Below are 17,826 nucleotides of genomic sequence, written 5' to 3' on the forward strand. Positions count from 1 at the left end.
AAATAAATCATTATAAAAACAATAATAAGCAGTAAAAATCTTTATGTAATATAATAACCATCACGAGTCTGAAACTTTTTCAAATTTAGTTCCTGATTTTTCTGAATCACATCAATTCTGTATTATCCCATAAAAAAATCTTTTTAACAGTGATTGTGGGACGCCATTGATTGTAAGTTGCACCCCAAATAGTTCAGAGATACCAAATTATGCATCACGGTAATGGGAAATGTTGTGCAATTAGTGATCATAATTAAAAAGTATATCAAGAAAAATTCAGTGTTTTTGGGCCAAAAGAAATTTCGAATTACAGCGATGGAAGATTTAATATTACCATATTATTACGACCCTACGAAGGTAAATAAATATAATAATTCATAAAATATAATGCACAACAATATTGTAAAAAGAAAGCATCGAAGAAGGTATTTTTAATAAACAACGGATAAAGCAGATAACATTTTTATCAATTAATCATTGTCTCGATGAAAATAATATGTCGTCGAGCATCTTGAAGTGTGTTTTAATTTGAGTGTCGCCAGTCTGCGTACGGCAGTCAGCGAAAGATTTATTCTTGTCAACAATGTTAGTTAACTGAGTTGCATCTAGGTACGCAGAATTTTTCAACGACACAGCTGCCCTTTTAACAATTACTAAACTACAGTCATGTTTGTCCGGCTTTTGATTCAAGAAAAGAACATCTAAAAAATGAGACTGGTTTGCTGGATCGGTTTCCATTTTTTCTACTAATCCGGTATAATCAGCTCGATCTCTAACAGCGGTCTCGTCCAATCTACACGGTTGAAAATCATTCGAAATACAGACACCGTCTGACGCGTAACGTTTTACTAAATCTGACGAATTTTCAATACCATTTACTTCTTTGTTATTTATAATTTTTTTAACATTTTGCGTTTCGCAACCGTACAATACAGAGTCTAAAGAATGGTGGTTCAAGTACGGTTCAACTACATCCGTTTGACTACAAATATCCATTACAAAACCTTCAGACTTATCATTCACAATATTTTGCTCAGTACCGCCAACGGATCTTGATTCATCCAAAATAGGATCTAATAAATTGCTCATTGCAACATCCGATACATTCATACATTGGTTCAATACTGGTTGCACAAATTCTGGTTTATTTCGTTTGATATTCAGCCCCGTCACATCCTTCGTGCCCTTCCTTTTCATGAATTCTTCGGTGTGCTTAAAACTCTTTTCGAAATAACCAGAGCAGTCCAACATTGACGGAGACGAGTGATCGGTATATTTTTCAATAATTTCAACAGAGCACTGAGAGGTATCTTCGTTTGCATTAGAAAAATTATTCGGTGAAGTATCATCAATCAAAATTATATTTGTATTACGAGTGTCTTCTGGAAGTTTTTCGGGGCTGGTTAAACCATGCTGCCAGTCTTTAAATTCTTGGAGATATATCTACATGAAAAAAAAAAGAATTCGTTAATTAATAATTAAGTGAAAGCAGTAATCGAAAACACATAATTTTGAAAAGCCTTAGAAACAGAAACATATGTATTTGAAAAATGATAAAAAATATCTTGGATCTATCGACCCAAATGTCTTTCATGTGAATAATTCCTAATAACTATGCCACCTGAGGCATTTCCAAATCTGCCAAGAAATAGATACGATCTTTGCAATTTGAACCAAAGTAGTAACATTATTGGTAACATGGTTTATTTAATAAATAGTTGACAGTTAATAACATTAGATTAACATGTAATATTGGGTTTGTAAGTCTTGCAATGTGATGGGTTGAATATTATTTAATTAAATGAACAAAGAATTATGCACACTGTATAGCGCCGCGTAACTAACTAACTATGCCTTATTTGTGCTACAGAAAATAATGTGCTACAAAATGAATCATCCATCTTTAAATTTTGAACTAATTAAGATGGTTCGCTTATATGGCTGTCAATTCATTTTTTTCTTCTAATTTTCATTTCATTAAAAGATCGAACATTGAGAGTGTGGATGAGTGGAGTAATCGAGGCCAAAAAAGGCCAGATCAGTAGGAATCAAGGACTTTTTTTTATCAAGATGTAACATGCTCTATAAGTTTGTCTAATAGTTTTGATTAATATATAATAGTTTAATTAATATTTAATTATTATATTATTAATTATTAATATATAATAGATTAATATAATAGTCTAATAGTCTTATTTACCGCTACAACACTGGGTCTGACAATTCTGCCATTTTTTAAAAATGCCACAATACGCCGAGACTAGGGCCATCACATTGAAAGAAAAAGTATCAATACGTGTTATCGGTCTAAAAGTATCAATACTTTTTTGACGGCCCTAGCTGAGACCCATTTACAGTAACGAAATACCCAGGGTTGAGAAATTATATTGTGACTATCCGGGAATCGAACGGTGTCTTATGCATTGGACTGCGAGAGTCACCGTGTAATTGTCGCTTATTAATTCCATGAATATTGGTCGGTAACTTGCGTCTGTAGTAATTGTTCATTTTATCCAATGAGCAGAATATGAAGAAATATACATTTTGATTGGTAGCTGTGTAGAAAGTAAATAAAACGGAAAAAGCACCTTTTTATCGATGAGAGGAAGATCTGTTTCAACGTCATGTTTGTCTCTTCGCAGGAGCCATTGGTTGGAAAGATTATTCAGCAATTGCGTCTTTTTCCATTGGGTCGGTATATCGTCATCAGCGTGCGAACCGAAGCTCCGAAGAAACATATTTCTTTTGCCGATAGTCTCGTCTGATATCCAATTCATCAAGGCATACATCTTGCAAACATCAAACTGGAAGGTTAACAAAAAACATATTGTTGTCGGGACAAGTAAAAATATGGGATTGCATATCGGCGTGAAATACCGAAATCCAATGATTGATCCAAAAGATGGACCAAGTGGGATTCGAGATATATTTTTTTATAACAAAGAATTTTTTATTCTTAAACCTTATATTCTGTCTTGGTTTCATTTGTTGCATCAGAGAGATTAAAATTCTAATGAATTTAAAAGTGTGGGACTTGGACAGTGGGCATGTCTATTATTTATTATAGAATTTATATTATGACATCAGTGTCGAAGGGTGAAGGTATGCTGTGGAGATGTGGCATAAATAGTGTACAATAAAATTGGTCAGTCATTCTTATTTGTTTCCATTGAAATAATAATACAAATTGCAGATCATTAAAAGCATTCTGGTTAGTTATAAAAATTCGATTAAAACCTGCCTAAACCATAATAGATAAGAGATAAAAAATATTCTGTATGTTATTTTAAGTTTAGAATAATATTTTTTATCATTTATCCATTATCGTTTGACTTTAATTCAGTCTGCTGTCACGGCGGCGATCGCTGCACTTCGCCAGTCGCCGTGCATATTCCACCCGCCCGCTATATTAATTGCGAAAGCGTAAAAACCTTACACAATAAGAGAACTTATATTAACAGCAATAAAAATTTGTGCTTTCACAGAGATAAAATTGCAAATGATTTCTGCTGAGGTCGATTCCTTGCTCAAGTAATACTATCAGAAGAAGAATTGACTGTATGGGAGACCACAATATTAAAAGTCAATTAACATCTCGGATTAAACAGAGTGACTTCAGAGCAGCACAGGTCAAGCCTTTCAATGGAGATCCTTCATGGGATTAATTATTCGAACTTACTTGTAGTTTATGATTTGTTAGCCATATCCTTTGCCTGCTTTTAATGGAATGCAAATGTTTCACTGTGGCTCTGATCTCCAAGTCGTCAATCACGATGACGTCCCATTCATGGATCAAAAATTCTGAACATTCTTCCAACGTAGTGATGATATAGTTGGTGGAGTCATAACCTAGTTTTCAAAATAGACGTTAAGATACTATTTTTGAATTAAATATATTGAGAATTTATTTAATTATTTTTTCATACAAGGTTAAACTATTGAGAAGCACTGGAGTATTTAATAATCTATTCAACACTTCGGCCCTATACACAGATATTCAGTGCGATACCAACATAACGGGAATAGGACAATTGGGCGTCGCACTGTTGTTACGATTTTATACAGAAAGTAGACGAGGAATTTTAATCAGTTACTATCTATGTACTACTTAGTAGTTTTGATTCATTTCGCTCTTAACATAATGTTTTTTTATTGCGGATTGAGAGTTATCATGCCTGAGGCTTTATATAAAAATGAAAGACCTCTCTTGTCCTTAGAACTTAAACATAATATGCACAATTAAACCATTATATACGTGTGCATATTTAAATTCTCACCAAGTATTAAATACTAATAAAATAATTTAAATATAAATAATAATAATAAATATATTAAAAAATAACCTATAATTCATGAATGTCTATTTATTTTCAAATTTCATTTGGTTGCGTGGTGGCGCCCAGTTGTCCCGGCGCCGAATCGTCCCAGACCCAACATAACTCTCTCGCCATGTGACTCCGAAGACCCTTCTATATCTATCTATCATCCTTTCAAACATATCCAGTTTTCTGGTATCCCTTTTTCATAAGGTACAGAACTCTGATCCACAATGGGAATATTTTTGTAAGCTTTACTTTATTTTCCTAGATTTTACCTGACAAATTGACTGGCGTCAAATGCATGATGTATTGTTTCTTAAATCTTAATTTCTCGAATATGATTTAAAATGCACCTGTGTGCGGTTGGGAAAGTGCTTTGTTATTTTTTCTAAGATCATATTATGTCGGTGTCGCATCGCATTGCAGTGTACATAGCGACTTAACACAATTTCCGATCCTAATAAGATCATAAGGACCTCCACAGAGTGGAGGTTTGTATTAACAGATTTTGTTTTTACAAGAAATGGATGTCAGCCACTCAATCAACCTATTAGGTCCATACTCTGACTCAAACACAAATTGATAAAGAATATAATGTGTATTTTCCAGATCCAGGATTCGAACCTGAGACCCACAACATTATAGGCCGACGATTAAGCCGCGCGGCCATTGTGGGGTGAACCATTTACACAGCAATTATTATGTTGGTCTATTGAAATCTTCAAAATGATTGTTGGCTAACATATCGACTGCTTAATCCGCAAACCAGCTAACTCCATTTGGGCAAATTGTTCAGGAAGGAGATAAAACATAATAATTTAAATATCAAGCGGAATTTAACAATTGCAAAAATACACTTGGAATTTTTTTTTTTTTACAAATAAGCTACAATTTGAAATAATACACTATTTTAGCTTCCCTTTTATATTATAAAGAAAAATTAAATAAAGAGCGGAGTTGTTCCATTTACGATATTGGAAATTTGGCACCTGCGATTGGGTGTTTTGTGTGAAGAACGATAATGTATTTATTTATAGGTTTAGGAGTTTGAAATTTTGTGTTGGCATAGAAAACATGCTTTATAACAAGATGTCATCAAAATCTCATATTAGGTCAAAAGTGGCTGGTTTGTAGATTAAGCAGTCGATATACATACCTTCATTGTTGATATTGAGGCGTCCATTCGTCCATTTATGAAAATGATACCTCCAGTGATTTAAATTTTCTTCAGTGCATAAAATTAGAGCACCATACAGGGGTTTTGATACGAGATGTATCGCAGAGAGGAAAAGGATAGTTTGAATGGTTTTGCCGAAGCCTCTTTCATCATTCAAGATGACACCTCTTCCCTAAAATCACAAAGATACTTATAAATATACAGTACTCCATATCGTCAAAGCAATATGAACTTGGAAAAATGTGCACTATTTTTGTCGGATAACTCTAGCATTCCTAAACTATTATGGTTTGGTTTAGGCAAGGTTTAATTGAATTTCAGCATCATCTGCAATATGTATTGTTGGTACAATGAAAACAGATACCTAAGTATGACTGACAAAGTTTAATTTGCACTATTTATGTCGGATCTCAACAGCCTACCTCCAGCCCTTGCCGCTAATAATATATGTGGCGTACAATTATTTTGGTGTCTAAACTAAAAGCTAATGAATTTTGGAGGTGTTTTACAAGTATGACAATATGGAGCATTGTATGTACCCAGGGAACTGAAATACCTAACGGGTGTGGAGTAACAGGCAACCGATCTCGAGTGTGGAAGAATATGGTATAAACTTAAACACGTGTCAAGAATATGCTTGTCCATCGTTCTGATAACTGCTCTCCGTTTATACACTGACACTCATTCAATATTTATGAATTTGAAAGTTGTAACACACACTATTGCACATCTATAATGTGTGGTTCACTTTTGTTGGACACTTACACATTTAAAATCCTGCGTCAAAACTAGGTGAGTATAAATTATTAGCCACCAAAATTAGTTTGTATTATCCAAAAATTGTCCATTCGAGATCAGTAGTTTTGGAGTCCATGTGTGAACAAATATTATTAACAATGACAGATCACTGACACTGCACTGTTTTGATATTGAGAAGTGACTTTTGTGGGAAGTTTAAATCATTATATTTGTAAATAGTTTTTAATGTGAGGTAACAATTACTTACATTGATATAATTGCTGAATAAAAATCTGATTCCTTGTATTTGAAATGGTTTTAAATGTTGCACATAGCGTCCATCGATTTTAATGCTACATTGATCGTCATTGGTATATTTTTTTAATATTAAGGGTTTGCTAGTCATGTTTTTTAAATGTTCTGGAAAGAAAATAGTCATGTTTTATTTATCAGATTAATTAGTTTAAATAAAAGCTAGTTTGGCAGTGCCTATTTTAAATTTAAAAGGTATACATCAATGTAAACAAATTATTTAAACCAACCTACGTTTTAAGACGTCAATTGCTGATTGACACGATTGAGGATTGACAAGGTCATAATTAAAATATAAAGCATTTCCAGATAAAATAATGCCACAAATACTGAGAAGCTGGTCTTGTAAACTTCGATATTATCATTGAATTCTTGCATTATGTTAGTTTTTTATACTACATATCACAATAAACAAATGAAGTTTCGTGGTATTTTGACAAGTAGAGATATCGAGAAATTTACTTCAAGATCTGCCACTTTTAATGTTGCCTGTTAGTTAAATTAAAATTTATTTTAGTGCTGTCTACCAGTTCCAAACTTTTTTAGGGATTAGGTATAATAAATGAAAAATACGAAACCAATAAAATTATTATTTAATTTTGCTCTTTTGTGAAGATGCAAAGTATATAAGAAGCTCGATTTATATACCTAAATGAATATAGGTAGGTATAAAATTTAGTTCTGTACCTGGGTACCTATCTCAAATTAAAAATAATTTTAATATTATTTCACTGCCACCACTAGAGACATCCTCATAAACATAATCTGTCTGTCCTACTGTTTACGTGATCATTAGCTGCATAACAGTGAAACAAAACTTCATTGACTGCAAGTTGTCTCACGACAAAAAAGGTTGGACGTTGCCACCGTCCACCGTGTTAATGTCCATGTTTGTGAACCATACCACAATATTAGTTTTAACTAAAGAGATTGAGGGGAGGAGACCAATATCTTTGGTATTTACCTATTTGTTTATAGGTATGTACCTAATTTGAGTAATAATAGTGTTTATAAAAGTAACATAAAAATTGAAATACATTCCATATCCTATTCGAAATAATATACCTAAGGACCTATATTTCACTGAATTTACTTCAGTTTTTGATGATTGAAAATGAAAGGCATGGTGACTGCGAAAAAAAAATTGTAATTTTTTAATGTGATTGTGTCCGATCCAACGGGTTGGGCAAATGGCTATCAACCATTCCTCGTAGTTTGTTAATATAAACTCCACTCATGAACATGATAATTGAGGCTTCTAATTCATCCTACCACGCGCCACCAATGGAACATTCCCACATTAAGTTGTCAAAATATTCCCGAACAAAATACACTATAACCTTCAATGCGTATTTCAAAATCCATTATAACACTATGTAATTTACAAAAGCTGATAACCAAACATTTAAGTCTTTTATTTAATCAGTGGACTAGAATACAATATAAATAGGTATGCAAAATATTTCCAATAATGATACATTATCCATAAACTGAGAAGTTTTTATTGATTTTCTCAAAAAAATAAAAAGTGAAACTTAGCGACACATATTATGTGAGGCGTCTAATTACAAAAAGCGACAAGTTGATACACTCCTGTTACAGGCGGGCTTCTCCCGGTGTAAAATAATCATTTAGTAGTCATAAGTCGAAACGTAACCCTGACCTCTAGAAACGGCTTCATAAAACATCAATCTAAAATCTATTTTTAAATCAATACCCGATTCACTGCATACCAATACATCAACCAATGAACAGCCCCAAATTGTTTCACGAACTGTCAAAAATTTTCTATGCATCAAATCTAATTTAGCTAAAAGACTATCCCCTATCGTAAATCAATACCCCTAGTTGCATGCCAGGGACATCCTTGGATAAAGTCCACATATGAGAAAATGAGCAAACATCAACATTAATATAGGTATAAGATAAGCTGATAAAGAGGGTGATAGAAAATGAAAGAACTAAGAACAAAATAAAACTTTTATTGCTTTACAAATAGGTGTACAAAATTAAGAGTATGTTGCCATAAAATCAAATATATATGTATCAAGAGTTTGTTCCTTATTTCACTAACATTCCAGGTAAGTGTCACACTATGTTATAAATTCGATACAAGTTACATGTAGTTATAATTCAGATATACCATAGACACATCATACATCAATTTATGGCAAATCTTAATGACAAATGCAACGTTTTTACAGGCACTGATGAATAGTTCTTCTGAATTATTTACTGGCAGGTGAATTTGGGTGGTCGCTTTTCGACGAATGCACTCATGCCCTCTTTTCTGTCATTCTGTAAAAGAAAAATAATAAATAATTATTCATTGAGCCAGGCGCTTGCATAAGAGAATTCACATCACTCAAAACACTCAAGCTTAAGACAGGTATTAGACTATCAAAAATCTTTGACAAATCGCGAGCCTAATACTACAAGGTTCTAAGTATTCGTCCTTGAGAAAACAAACCCAACAATGAAGTAGTATTCTAAGCTGCCACATTGTTACTTTTGTTTCATCAAGGACAAACACATAGAACCTTGTAGTTCTCCACTCGCGAAATAGCTTTTATGAAAAACGATAATAAACCATTAAACGGTTCAATGCCTTCAGCGAGTTATCTTGCTATATGAGGCCATGAAAGACAGGCCGCACATACAAATTTCTTGAGTTATCTCGTCCGACTTTAAACTCAAATTACCAGCCACTGTCGATTGATTTGCATAATCTAAAAAATGAAACACACAGTGACATCTGTTTGAAGAATTATAAAATACTAAGCCGCAAATAATCGGTTTTACAGCGATTGTAGTAAGAGCTTCGCCCTACATTCAAAGTGTCGTTAAAAATCTGCAGCCTGTCATAGTAATATCGTAATGAGAAAAGGTACATAAAGAAAGGTAGATATTTTTGATAGTAATGAAGAATCGTTTGAGAACAAGACCATTTAAAAAATGTAGAAAACAGTTATGTGGAATTTACAATCGAATATTTAATTTTGAAGTTGATTTAATCAACTCAATCACCAGTTCACTTACTTATATTCGTTCAACTCTCAGCACCTTACTTACACTAATGTGTTCAAATAATGTAATTGAAAAACAATAAAAGCTGTATGGCGTCTACAAAAGTTCGCTATATAAATTACTAATTGGTAATCTTGCACAGAATTCTAAATGATCGTCTGTGAGACATGAATAATATTTTGACTTGAATATTATATTCATCTTTGTACAATATAAGTAAAAGATAGCACAACAACAATATAAAGGCAGCGTTACTTGAGCGCATGCGTGCACATGTTCATAATTTTCTCACTTGTTAACTCTACAGAGAGATTCACCTATTCCTTCCCCAAAAAAGACGCATTTCTGTTCGGTTTACTGTCACATTTATCTGATCTCAACTATGATTTTTAATTGTGTTAAGCTACGATATTGACACATCAAAACTGTGGAAATAGATTTAGTGTACAGAATTTCAAATTAAATTCATAGAATACTAACAGTTGCGAATGTTCCGTGGAAAAGTTTCTTTTCGAAGCGGAGTCCCTCTTGCAGTGTTGTCTCGTACGCCCGGTTAACGGACTCTTTGCACAGGCTGACAATCAATGGGGAATTGGATCCAATTTTCTCTGCAAGCTTCACAGTCTCGGCCATTAGCTGATCGGCGGGGAATACTTTGCTTACCAGACCTTAAAAGAAACAAAGCAATCAGTAATTGATCATCAGGAAGACTTTGTGTAACTTTTTGTGCCCAAAAATAATAGTTTAAACTAAAAGATTATATACAATAAAATTTAATTAAAATAACTGATAATACTGACTATTTATATCGGCCAATGGGTAGCCATATAAAGCAAATTCTATCGGATAACAAATATTATGTTGGTGGTATTGACCGTATTAAATATTAAATTCATCTCTACATAATATTTTTATTTGATATTATTGAATACAAATTGCAGATAGTAATGGTTAGTTTTTAAAATTCAATTAAACCCTGCCTAAGCAAACCATAATAGATATTAGATTAAATAATATATTCTTCTATCTGTGTATTACTGTATTAGGGTTTCCTTTAGGCAGGTTTAAATTGAATTTTAATCTGCAATTTGAATTTTTAGTTCAATGAAGACAAAATATAAGTATGATTGAGGAAATGTGCATTACTCTTGTCGTATTTCCAGAACCTACGTTTACTATATTATGGTTTGGTCTGGGCAGGGTTTAATTCTACAAATTAACCAATAACATCTGCAATTTGTATTTTAAGTTCAATGAAAACAAATAAATTAGACTGACAATGTTAAGGTGACAACAATTTAATAATCCCGGGGTTTTAATAACACATTTCACTTGCGGTGGGTATAATAAAATAAAGACGCAGATGTATATTTTATATTTCCCATAGTTCGTGCCGTTCTTTGCCATATGCAATGTACCTACGCATAACCCCGAATAAAATCCCCATGCCCAAACCATCTCTGACATGTACATCTGACCTGCTACTGCCTGTGACTTGTGATAATGTATGGTTCTTGTGTGCGCAGTTGTTAAGTCAGTAATAATTCAATGTCTCACCCATTTGCTCGGCTTCCTGGGCAGAGATGAAGTTGCCTGTGAGACACATCTCCATGGCTTTGGACTTTCCGACGACGCGGGTCAACCTCTGGGTGCCGCCTGCTCCGGGAATCGTTCCGATGACTATTTCTGGTTGTCCAAATTTGGCTTTGTCACCAGCGTAGATGATGTCGCACATCATAGCCAGCTCGCAACCTCCTCCGAGCTGCGAAACACAAAGAATTCATGCTTTCATACAAAAAATCGAAGACTTCTCATTGTCACCATATATCTTTTACCATACGATTGACTTACAGCAAATCCGTTGACGGCAGCTATGAGAGGTTTGTTGCAGTCGGCCACCTTGGCCCAGTGGGAGAGGAAGTTGCCGCTGATGCATTGTGCGTACGTGTTGTTCAGCATTTCTTTGATATCAGCACCGGCCGCGAACGCTTTTTCGCTTCCTGCAATAAAAATTAAATTATGACATGACTTCATAAAGTGAGTAGTCGTAAGTAAGTAGAAAACTCATTTTGTCAAACGACGATTGTTTTAACGAAATGTTTTACGAATAATTTACATGTAACCATATCATTTTTGTGTATACCGAAGTCAACCTGTCTTGTATAACTTTTTCACATTAAAAAGCAACATGTTATATTAAAAAAAATCCACACTGACATAATATTGTAATATGACTGGCAGAAATGTGTTTGCAAAAAATATATTTATGATAAATACAATGTCAATGTTTGAACAGTGGATATTTTTTAAGCAATCTGATTGCATAAGAGTACCCACCTAACAATCATACACATTTGACAAAAATAATTCATGTAACAGATAACATACGTGTCAACAGTGATGTTTATTATTATAATATTCAAACATCTGACAAGAAAACTTGGTTAAAGTAATAAAGAGATAAAAATAATAAATTGGTATAATTATTCTGAGCAAAACATGTCAATCATTTGTAAAAAGTTAAATATTAAAGATTCCCGGCTATAAAATATTATTTATCGTTAATTGATAAGTAATTGTTATTGCTAAAATTTACTTATGCCGAGATGACATACCATTAGGCAAATATTATTGTCAGCATTTCTAGATAACGCCTCCTCGAAACCCTAAGTATCCAATACATTTAACATTGGAGTCATTTACTAACCTACAAATTACTCGCATATTTTTTTTTTATGATTATACCGAGGTTTTGACTGCGACTCGCTGTCATATCGCCTCTTCTCATCTAGAAGAGGATGCGCCAATCAGGCCTTCACTCCAATTCTGTTGAAGAATTTTACAATTCCGCCGAGGTCTTCCGTCCTACCTACCGCCAGGGGACCTTTCAATTCGTCGACATTCTCAAAGATATCCGCAATTCGCAGCTGTACTGTGTCGTTCATATTTAGAGCATTGTACTAGTATATAAATAATGTCCTCCAAAACATTACATTCTAAGCATTCATAAGCTCATTTCTCTTCAAAGGAGACTACAAACCAGGGAACCGAACGTGAGGATGGTAGAATGGACTTACTCTATTTCCCTTTTTCTAGGGATGCATTGAAAATCTATCCACATGCTATGGCCTCATTGCGGTCCAGGTATTTTAGTACCCACTAATATGGCATCCCTGATTGGACAGCTTTCTTTGCCAGATCATCTGCCCTTTCATTGTCCTCAATACCCATGTGCGATAGGATCCATTGAAGGCATAGGTCTCCCCCTCTATCGCCGTGGTCAATCGTCGGCTTTACCAACTCCATCGTGTTGATGCTTGATTTGATTGGTTCATAATATATGCTCAGTTGCTAGTTAAATCAAAATATATCTATCGGTCAGCTTGGTGGTAACACTGAACAGTATTCCTTCATATGATGTTACTTTAAATACCTATGGCAACTATTGGAGATTACACTGTAATAAGTTCCCGATTGTATTTATTACCGTATAATTCTTTTTTTGTATTATTATTGTATTGACAGGCAGCCTTCAATATGTAAATGTTAAATTTACATGACGTCAAGACAGGCCATGCGACGTGCGGCCCGGTGCTACTCGGAAGATTATGCTTAATTCGGATATTTTCATACGTTTTCGGTAATCTTCAACTCAACTTCATGCACTAAAACATGGAATTATTCTATTTGTCCATGACTCCAGAGAACGATCCCAAGTAAAACGTCAATGTAATTTGAGGTGTAACCTTTTCTACGCCTCACGATATTACTATGGCATTATCTGACAGGCCGCAGATTTTTAACAACACCCATTACTATAATCGCTATAATGCCGATAATTTATGGCTTAGTATTTCATAATTATTCAAGCAAATGTCACTTTGTGTTTAATTTTTAAGGTTATGCAAATCGATCGACAGCGGCTAGTAATTTGAGTTTAAAATAGGATGAGATAATTTGCGAAATTTGTGCTGCCTGTAGATCATGGTCTCATAGAGCGAGAAAACTTGCTGAAGGCATAGAACCGGTACAGTAAAACCTCGATTTTGCAGACTTCAGATTTAATGGACAAAATTTCCAATCAATATTCCGCTAGTAGTCAATGTTCAGTTCATGAGCGTTAATTGGTTTTGTGGCGTGACTTTCTGCGGATGTAAATAGGATTTATTTTGTGTTTTTATAAAATTTAAACTAAACAGCATGAGAAATGCAGTTATAAATGGTTGTGTCTATGCTAAGCCTTACATAAGACATTTACATACTGAGAGTTGGCTTAAATATTATTTGGTGTATTTCAAACAAAATAATTATAGTAAAATGAAGAAAAGGGTAAATATACAAACCGGTGATGATAACTGTGGCGATGCTGGCATCATTGTCATAGCTTTCGATAGCTCGAATGACTTCGACCATCAAACCATTACATAACGCATTTAAGGCTTTGGGTCGGTTCAATGTGATTACGCCTATGTTTTTCTTCTCTCCTGTTACTTCGGTCTTGATGAATTCATACGCTGGTGCTGTAATTTAAGAAATAACCACAATTTTAATCCACTTAATTAAAGTTGTCACTTCATAACTATGCACTCCGGCTCTAGGATAAAAATGATGTAGTATATTCTAAAAAATATTTTCCATTTATTTTCTTATTACTTACTACATATTAATATACTAATACAAGTGAATATCATTTGATCTAATTTTCTGCAAGGTAATCAGAGAGAGGCGTATCAGTGTAGTAAAAAGTGCAAAGTTAAGAAGCGCATACTCTAGTTATCGATTTTATCGAGTAGATGGGAAAATCTAGTGCCTTCCCTTTTCCAGATTTTACATCCAAAATTAATGTCGAGAGCTTTGTTTAGCTTTTCTTTGATTTATTTTAAGATCTCTATGCGATTTATTTATAATCTACATATTTTTTCTATTTTCTAGTACGGTATTATTCTATAAAATAGAAAAATTATAAACAACTAAGTATCTGAATGAGACAGTCGCGAAGGGTAGAGGTAGGCTGTTGAGATCCGACATAAATAGTGCACTATAAACTTTGTCAGTCATACTTATTTGTTTTCATTGAACTAAGAATACGAATTGCAGATAGTGTTGGTTATTTATAAATTTAAGTGAACGCTGCCTAAACCATATCATAGTAGATAACAAATGAGGCGTCTAATTACAAAAAGCGACAAGTCCACAATTTAATATTTTCTTCTATAAGCTTCAATTATTTGTTTTAACGTGAGATTATTTTTTCCGTTGTATTCTATGTCGGAATTAGAACCAAATGGCAATTTGTTTCAGCCGATAAACTCTTAAATGTAATAAATATAGGCAAAATAAAATTGGACGTAGCGCTATTTGTACCTCACTTTTTAATTTATTCCGCATAAGGCACATATTTCCGTGGCACAGTCATGAGTTTACCAGATGCTACAGCATGGGAAACGCCCTTTTCAATATTGAACGTTCCCTTATTGGTTGACTTAAACACGTGCGAAATCAACCAAGCTTAAATATTATGAAACACGGACGTGGCGTTTTTTCTAATAAATCGAGACTTAAAATATTTTTTTTCGTAGGGTTATGTCGCGTTTTGGAATTTATAGATCAATACATATTGTGTAAAATTTACAAAGAATACGTGCGTATTTTTTTTGTCGATTTTGATCAAATGTGGACGTCGCTTTTTGGAATCAGACGCCTCAAATATTTTATAGATATTAGATAAAAAATGTTCTTCCATCTATTATGGTTTGATTTAGACAGAGTTTAATCAATCGAATGCCAATAGGCGGCTCTCGTGAGCCTCGTCCACCCGAGAGTTCTGGGTTCGACCCGGTGAGGACACAAAATTTACATGTTTTTCTTAAAGCCTGGGTGTTTGTGATTGTTCAAAATTACTAATAACCACCATGTACGAAAAAGCAATGACGTGGTTATTAATAATTCTAAAAGTTACAAGTTAAAGTGACAGCATTTTGTTAGCATCGTTAGAAAGGTTAATGAGATATTCGAGACATGCAGAGATATTTAGATCAATATAGCAATTAATTAATTACTGGTTATCAATATTCTTGACAATAACCATTAAGTATATCTAATTGTTATTATAGTCCCTTAAAGCAATTATCAAGAGTAATTTTAAATTGATATGAAAACATAATTAATATATTGTTTACGAACTCTGTACTGTTTGTTGTTGATAGTAAAGAATTATAATATGATGGTAACAGACCCATTTTCGCTTGCCGAATAGATAATAATATTCTAAACTGATGGCGATCTACACTATGATAACACTATCTTCAGCATAAACACGATAAAAAAATATTGGTTACCAAAAATACTGCATAATATAGAAGACATCTTTGATGGTTGCCGAAAATTTTTGTGGAGAGTACTTTAACTACGGGTGTCAATTCTCTCAATGGGAAAAGAAGTGAAACAAAAATTGAAATCGTGGGGCTTGCTATGGCGAGAACAGTGCATGATGCTTTCTTCGCCACAATCACAGAATCAGTCGGTCGTGGGAGTGTCTGATGTTCACATCCCGCATTATGAACCAATGACCAATCAGTTTGCTACGGTTCGAATGAGGTGGACTATAATTATTGCAGTGTTTGCTAGGTATTTATAATAAATACAATAATTGATGACATACGTATCATCAATGGTGGCTGACCCTTTAGGTCAAATGGTCAATGACCCTCCAAAAATAAATATCTTACAATCTATGTACAATGTCAATTATAATTATTATTATCGGCTAAAATGACAACATGAGAGCACACTAATGTATTTATGTACATTAACTATTTCTTTTATTCAACGAATAATTCACAAGATTTAAGAATGTACCATTCTAATTATTTAACATAGGTACTTACTATATAATTTTGAAAAATACTTTTGAGAAAATATATTTAAACCAATAGAAAAAATCGTTTTGAAAAAAGTAAGACACCCGGCAGGAATCGAACCTGCATCTCTTGGGTTTACGCCTCGGGGCATTATCCACTATGGTACGAGGTGACATACTAATTGCGAAAAATTTAGGCTAATAGTAAATAGCTAAATATATTGTAAAATATCTAAAATTACGCAATTAAATCATACATAACTCTGGATATTTGATAGATAGAATAATATTTTTTATCTATTATTATAGTTTTGTTTAGGCAAGGCTTAATGAATTTAAAAAAATAAACCAACAATATGTGTAATATTTTGTATTCTTAATCCCACAAAAATAAATAAGTATGAATGAAAAAGTGTGCACAATTTTGTCATATCCCCCAAAGTATACCAAAACTATTATGGTTTGGTTAGGCAGGGTTTAATTATTGATCTTTAAAAACTAGCCAACACCATCTGTAAACTGTAGTTCAATAAAAGCAAATACGTATGACTAACAAAGCACTATTTATGGCAAATCTTAACAGCCTACCTCCACTCTTCGCTATTGCTATCGACCGAGGGGAAGGTGGGTACTTGATGGAATTTGAATTTAAATTCTAATGGATATAAGTTTTGTACTATTCCATTTGATTTGGTTTTTGCGACACACTGTGTATTAATTTACCATTGGTGAGTGCGCATAATACCTGAAGATGCAGTAAGGCGAAACCCGTGTCACAAAAAATGACTCAAATGGAACTAATAGTGCAAAACTTAAATCCATTAGAATTATTATTATACGTTTGTTAGATAAATATTTGAATGTAGTAAAGATTCAAGGAATGGGAGCAAAAACATGTTTACAAAGAATTAAGAAGAGTTTAAAAAAATATCGGAAAAAGCTACATACTTTAAAAGTAATACAATATTATGTCCTTCAATATAATAATGTGAGTACATTTATGTATGTGTATGTGTTTACTGAGGCCGTATACTGGTTTGATTTTTTGACACGCGTAATAATTATTTGAATACAAAACACGATTTGGTAGTCCTAATAAGTAGGTAGGTATCTTTATAAGACATAATAATACAGTATAGATAGGTACCTACTAACTTAACACTCGTATACATACCGGTGCTGTAAAACTTGTGGCGGTTGAATCTAGTGGCAGGAATTATTGCTTTAGAAGATGCGCTCAATGACTTTCCGACGAGGAAACGAAAAACGGATGAGGTTGCCATTTCAATATCTGTTGCACAAACCGCGACAAAGTCCAATCGGAAACTGATTAGAATAATGAAATCGGCTAGTGCGTTATCTTTGACGTAATAGGAAAGTTTGTTGCCAACACA

At 33.6% G+C, this 17,826-nt stretch overlaps 2 protein-coding genes across 5 annotated transcripts; both read right to left on the minus strand.

Annotated features, from left to right (window-relative positions):
• Positions 1 to 80: 80 nt before the first annotated feature.
• LOC147070190 (uncharacterized) lies at positions 81 to 7,021 on the minus strand. Of its 4 annotated transcripts, none has more exons than XM_085950017.1 (6): positions 6,781 to 7,021; positions 6,503 to 6,654; positions 5,476 to 5,668; positions 3,680 to 3,849; positions 2,589 to 2,804; positions 81 to 1,443 (listed from the first exon to the last, which is right to left on the minus strand). In XM_085950017.1, exons 2-6 carry the CDS (start codon positions 6,638 to 6,640, stop codon positions 475 to 477), a joined length of 1,686 nt encoding a protein of 561 aa, XP_085806143.1. In that variant the 5' UTR covers positions 6,641 to 6,654; positions 6,781 to 7,021; the 3' UTR covers positions 81 to 474. The 4 variants fall into 4 exon arrangements, with proteins under 4 accessions (XP_085806143.1, XP_085806145.1, XP_085806146.1 ...); XM_085950019.1 differs by having other exon boundaries at positions 110 to 1,443; positions 2,589 to 2,789; XM_085950020.1 differs by having other exon boundaries at positions 110 to 1,443; positions 2,589 to 2,789; positions 6,777 to 7,021.
• Positions 7,022 to 8,512: 1,491 nt separating this feature from the next.
• Echs1 (Enoyl-CoA hydratase, short chain 1) lies at positions 8,513 to 17,760 on the minus strand. Its single transcript, XM_085950029.1, has 6 exons — positions 17,607 to 17,760; positions 13,917 to 14,093; positions 11,425 to 11,573; positions 11,131 to 11,335; positions 10,054 to 10,241; positions 8,513 to 8,844 (listed from the first exon to the last, which is right to left on the minus strand). The coding sequence occupies exons 1-6, from the start codon at positions 17,713 to 17,715 to the stop codon at positions 8,779 to 8,781; spliced, it is 894 nt and encodes a 297-aa protein (XP_085806155.1). The 5' UTR covers positions 17,716 to 17,760; the 3' UTR covers positions 8,513 to 8,778.
• Positions 17,761 to 17,826: the final 66 nt, after the last annotated feature.

The sequence above is a fragment of the Rhyacophila brunnea genome, unplaced genomic scaffold (genome assembly GCF_057557595.1).
Source record: "Rhyacophila brunnea isolate RB1 unplaced genomic scaffold, BYU_Rbru_1.0 scaffold_22, whole genome shotgun sequence".
Lineage (NCBI taxonomy): Eukaryota > Metazoa > Arthropoda > Insecta > Trichoptera > Rhyacophilidae > Rhyacophila > Rhyacophila brunnea.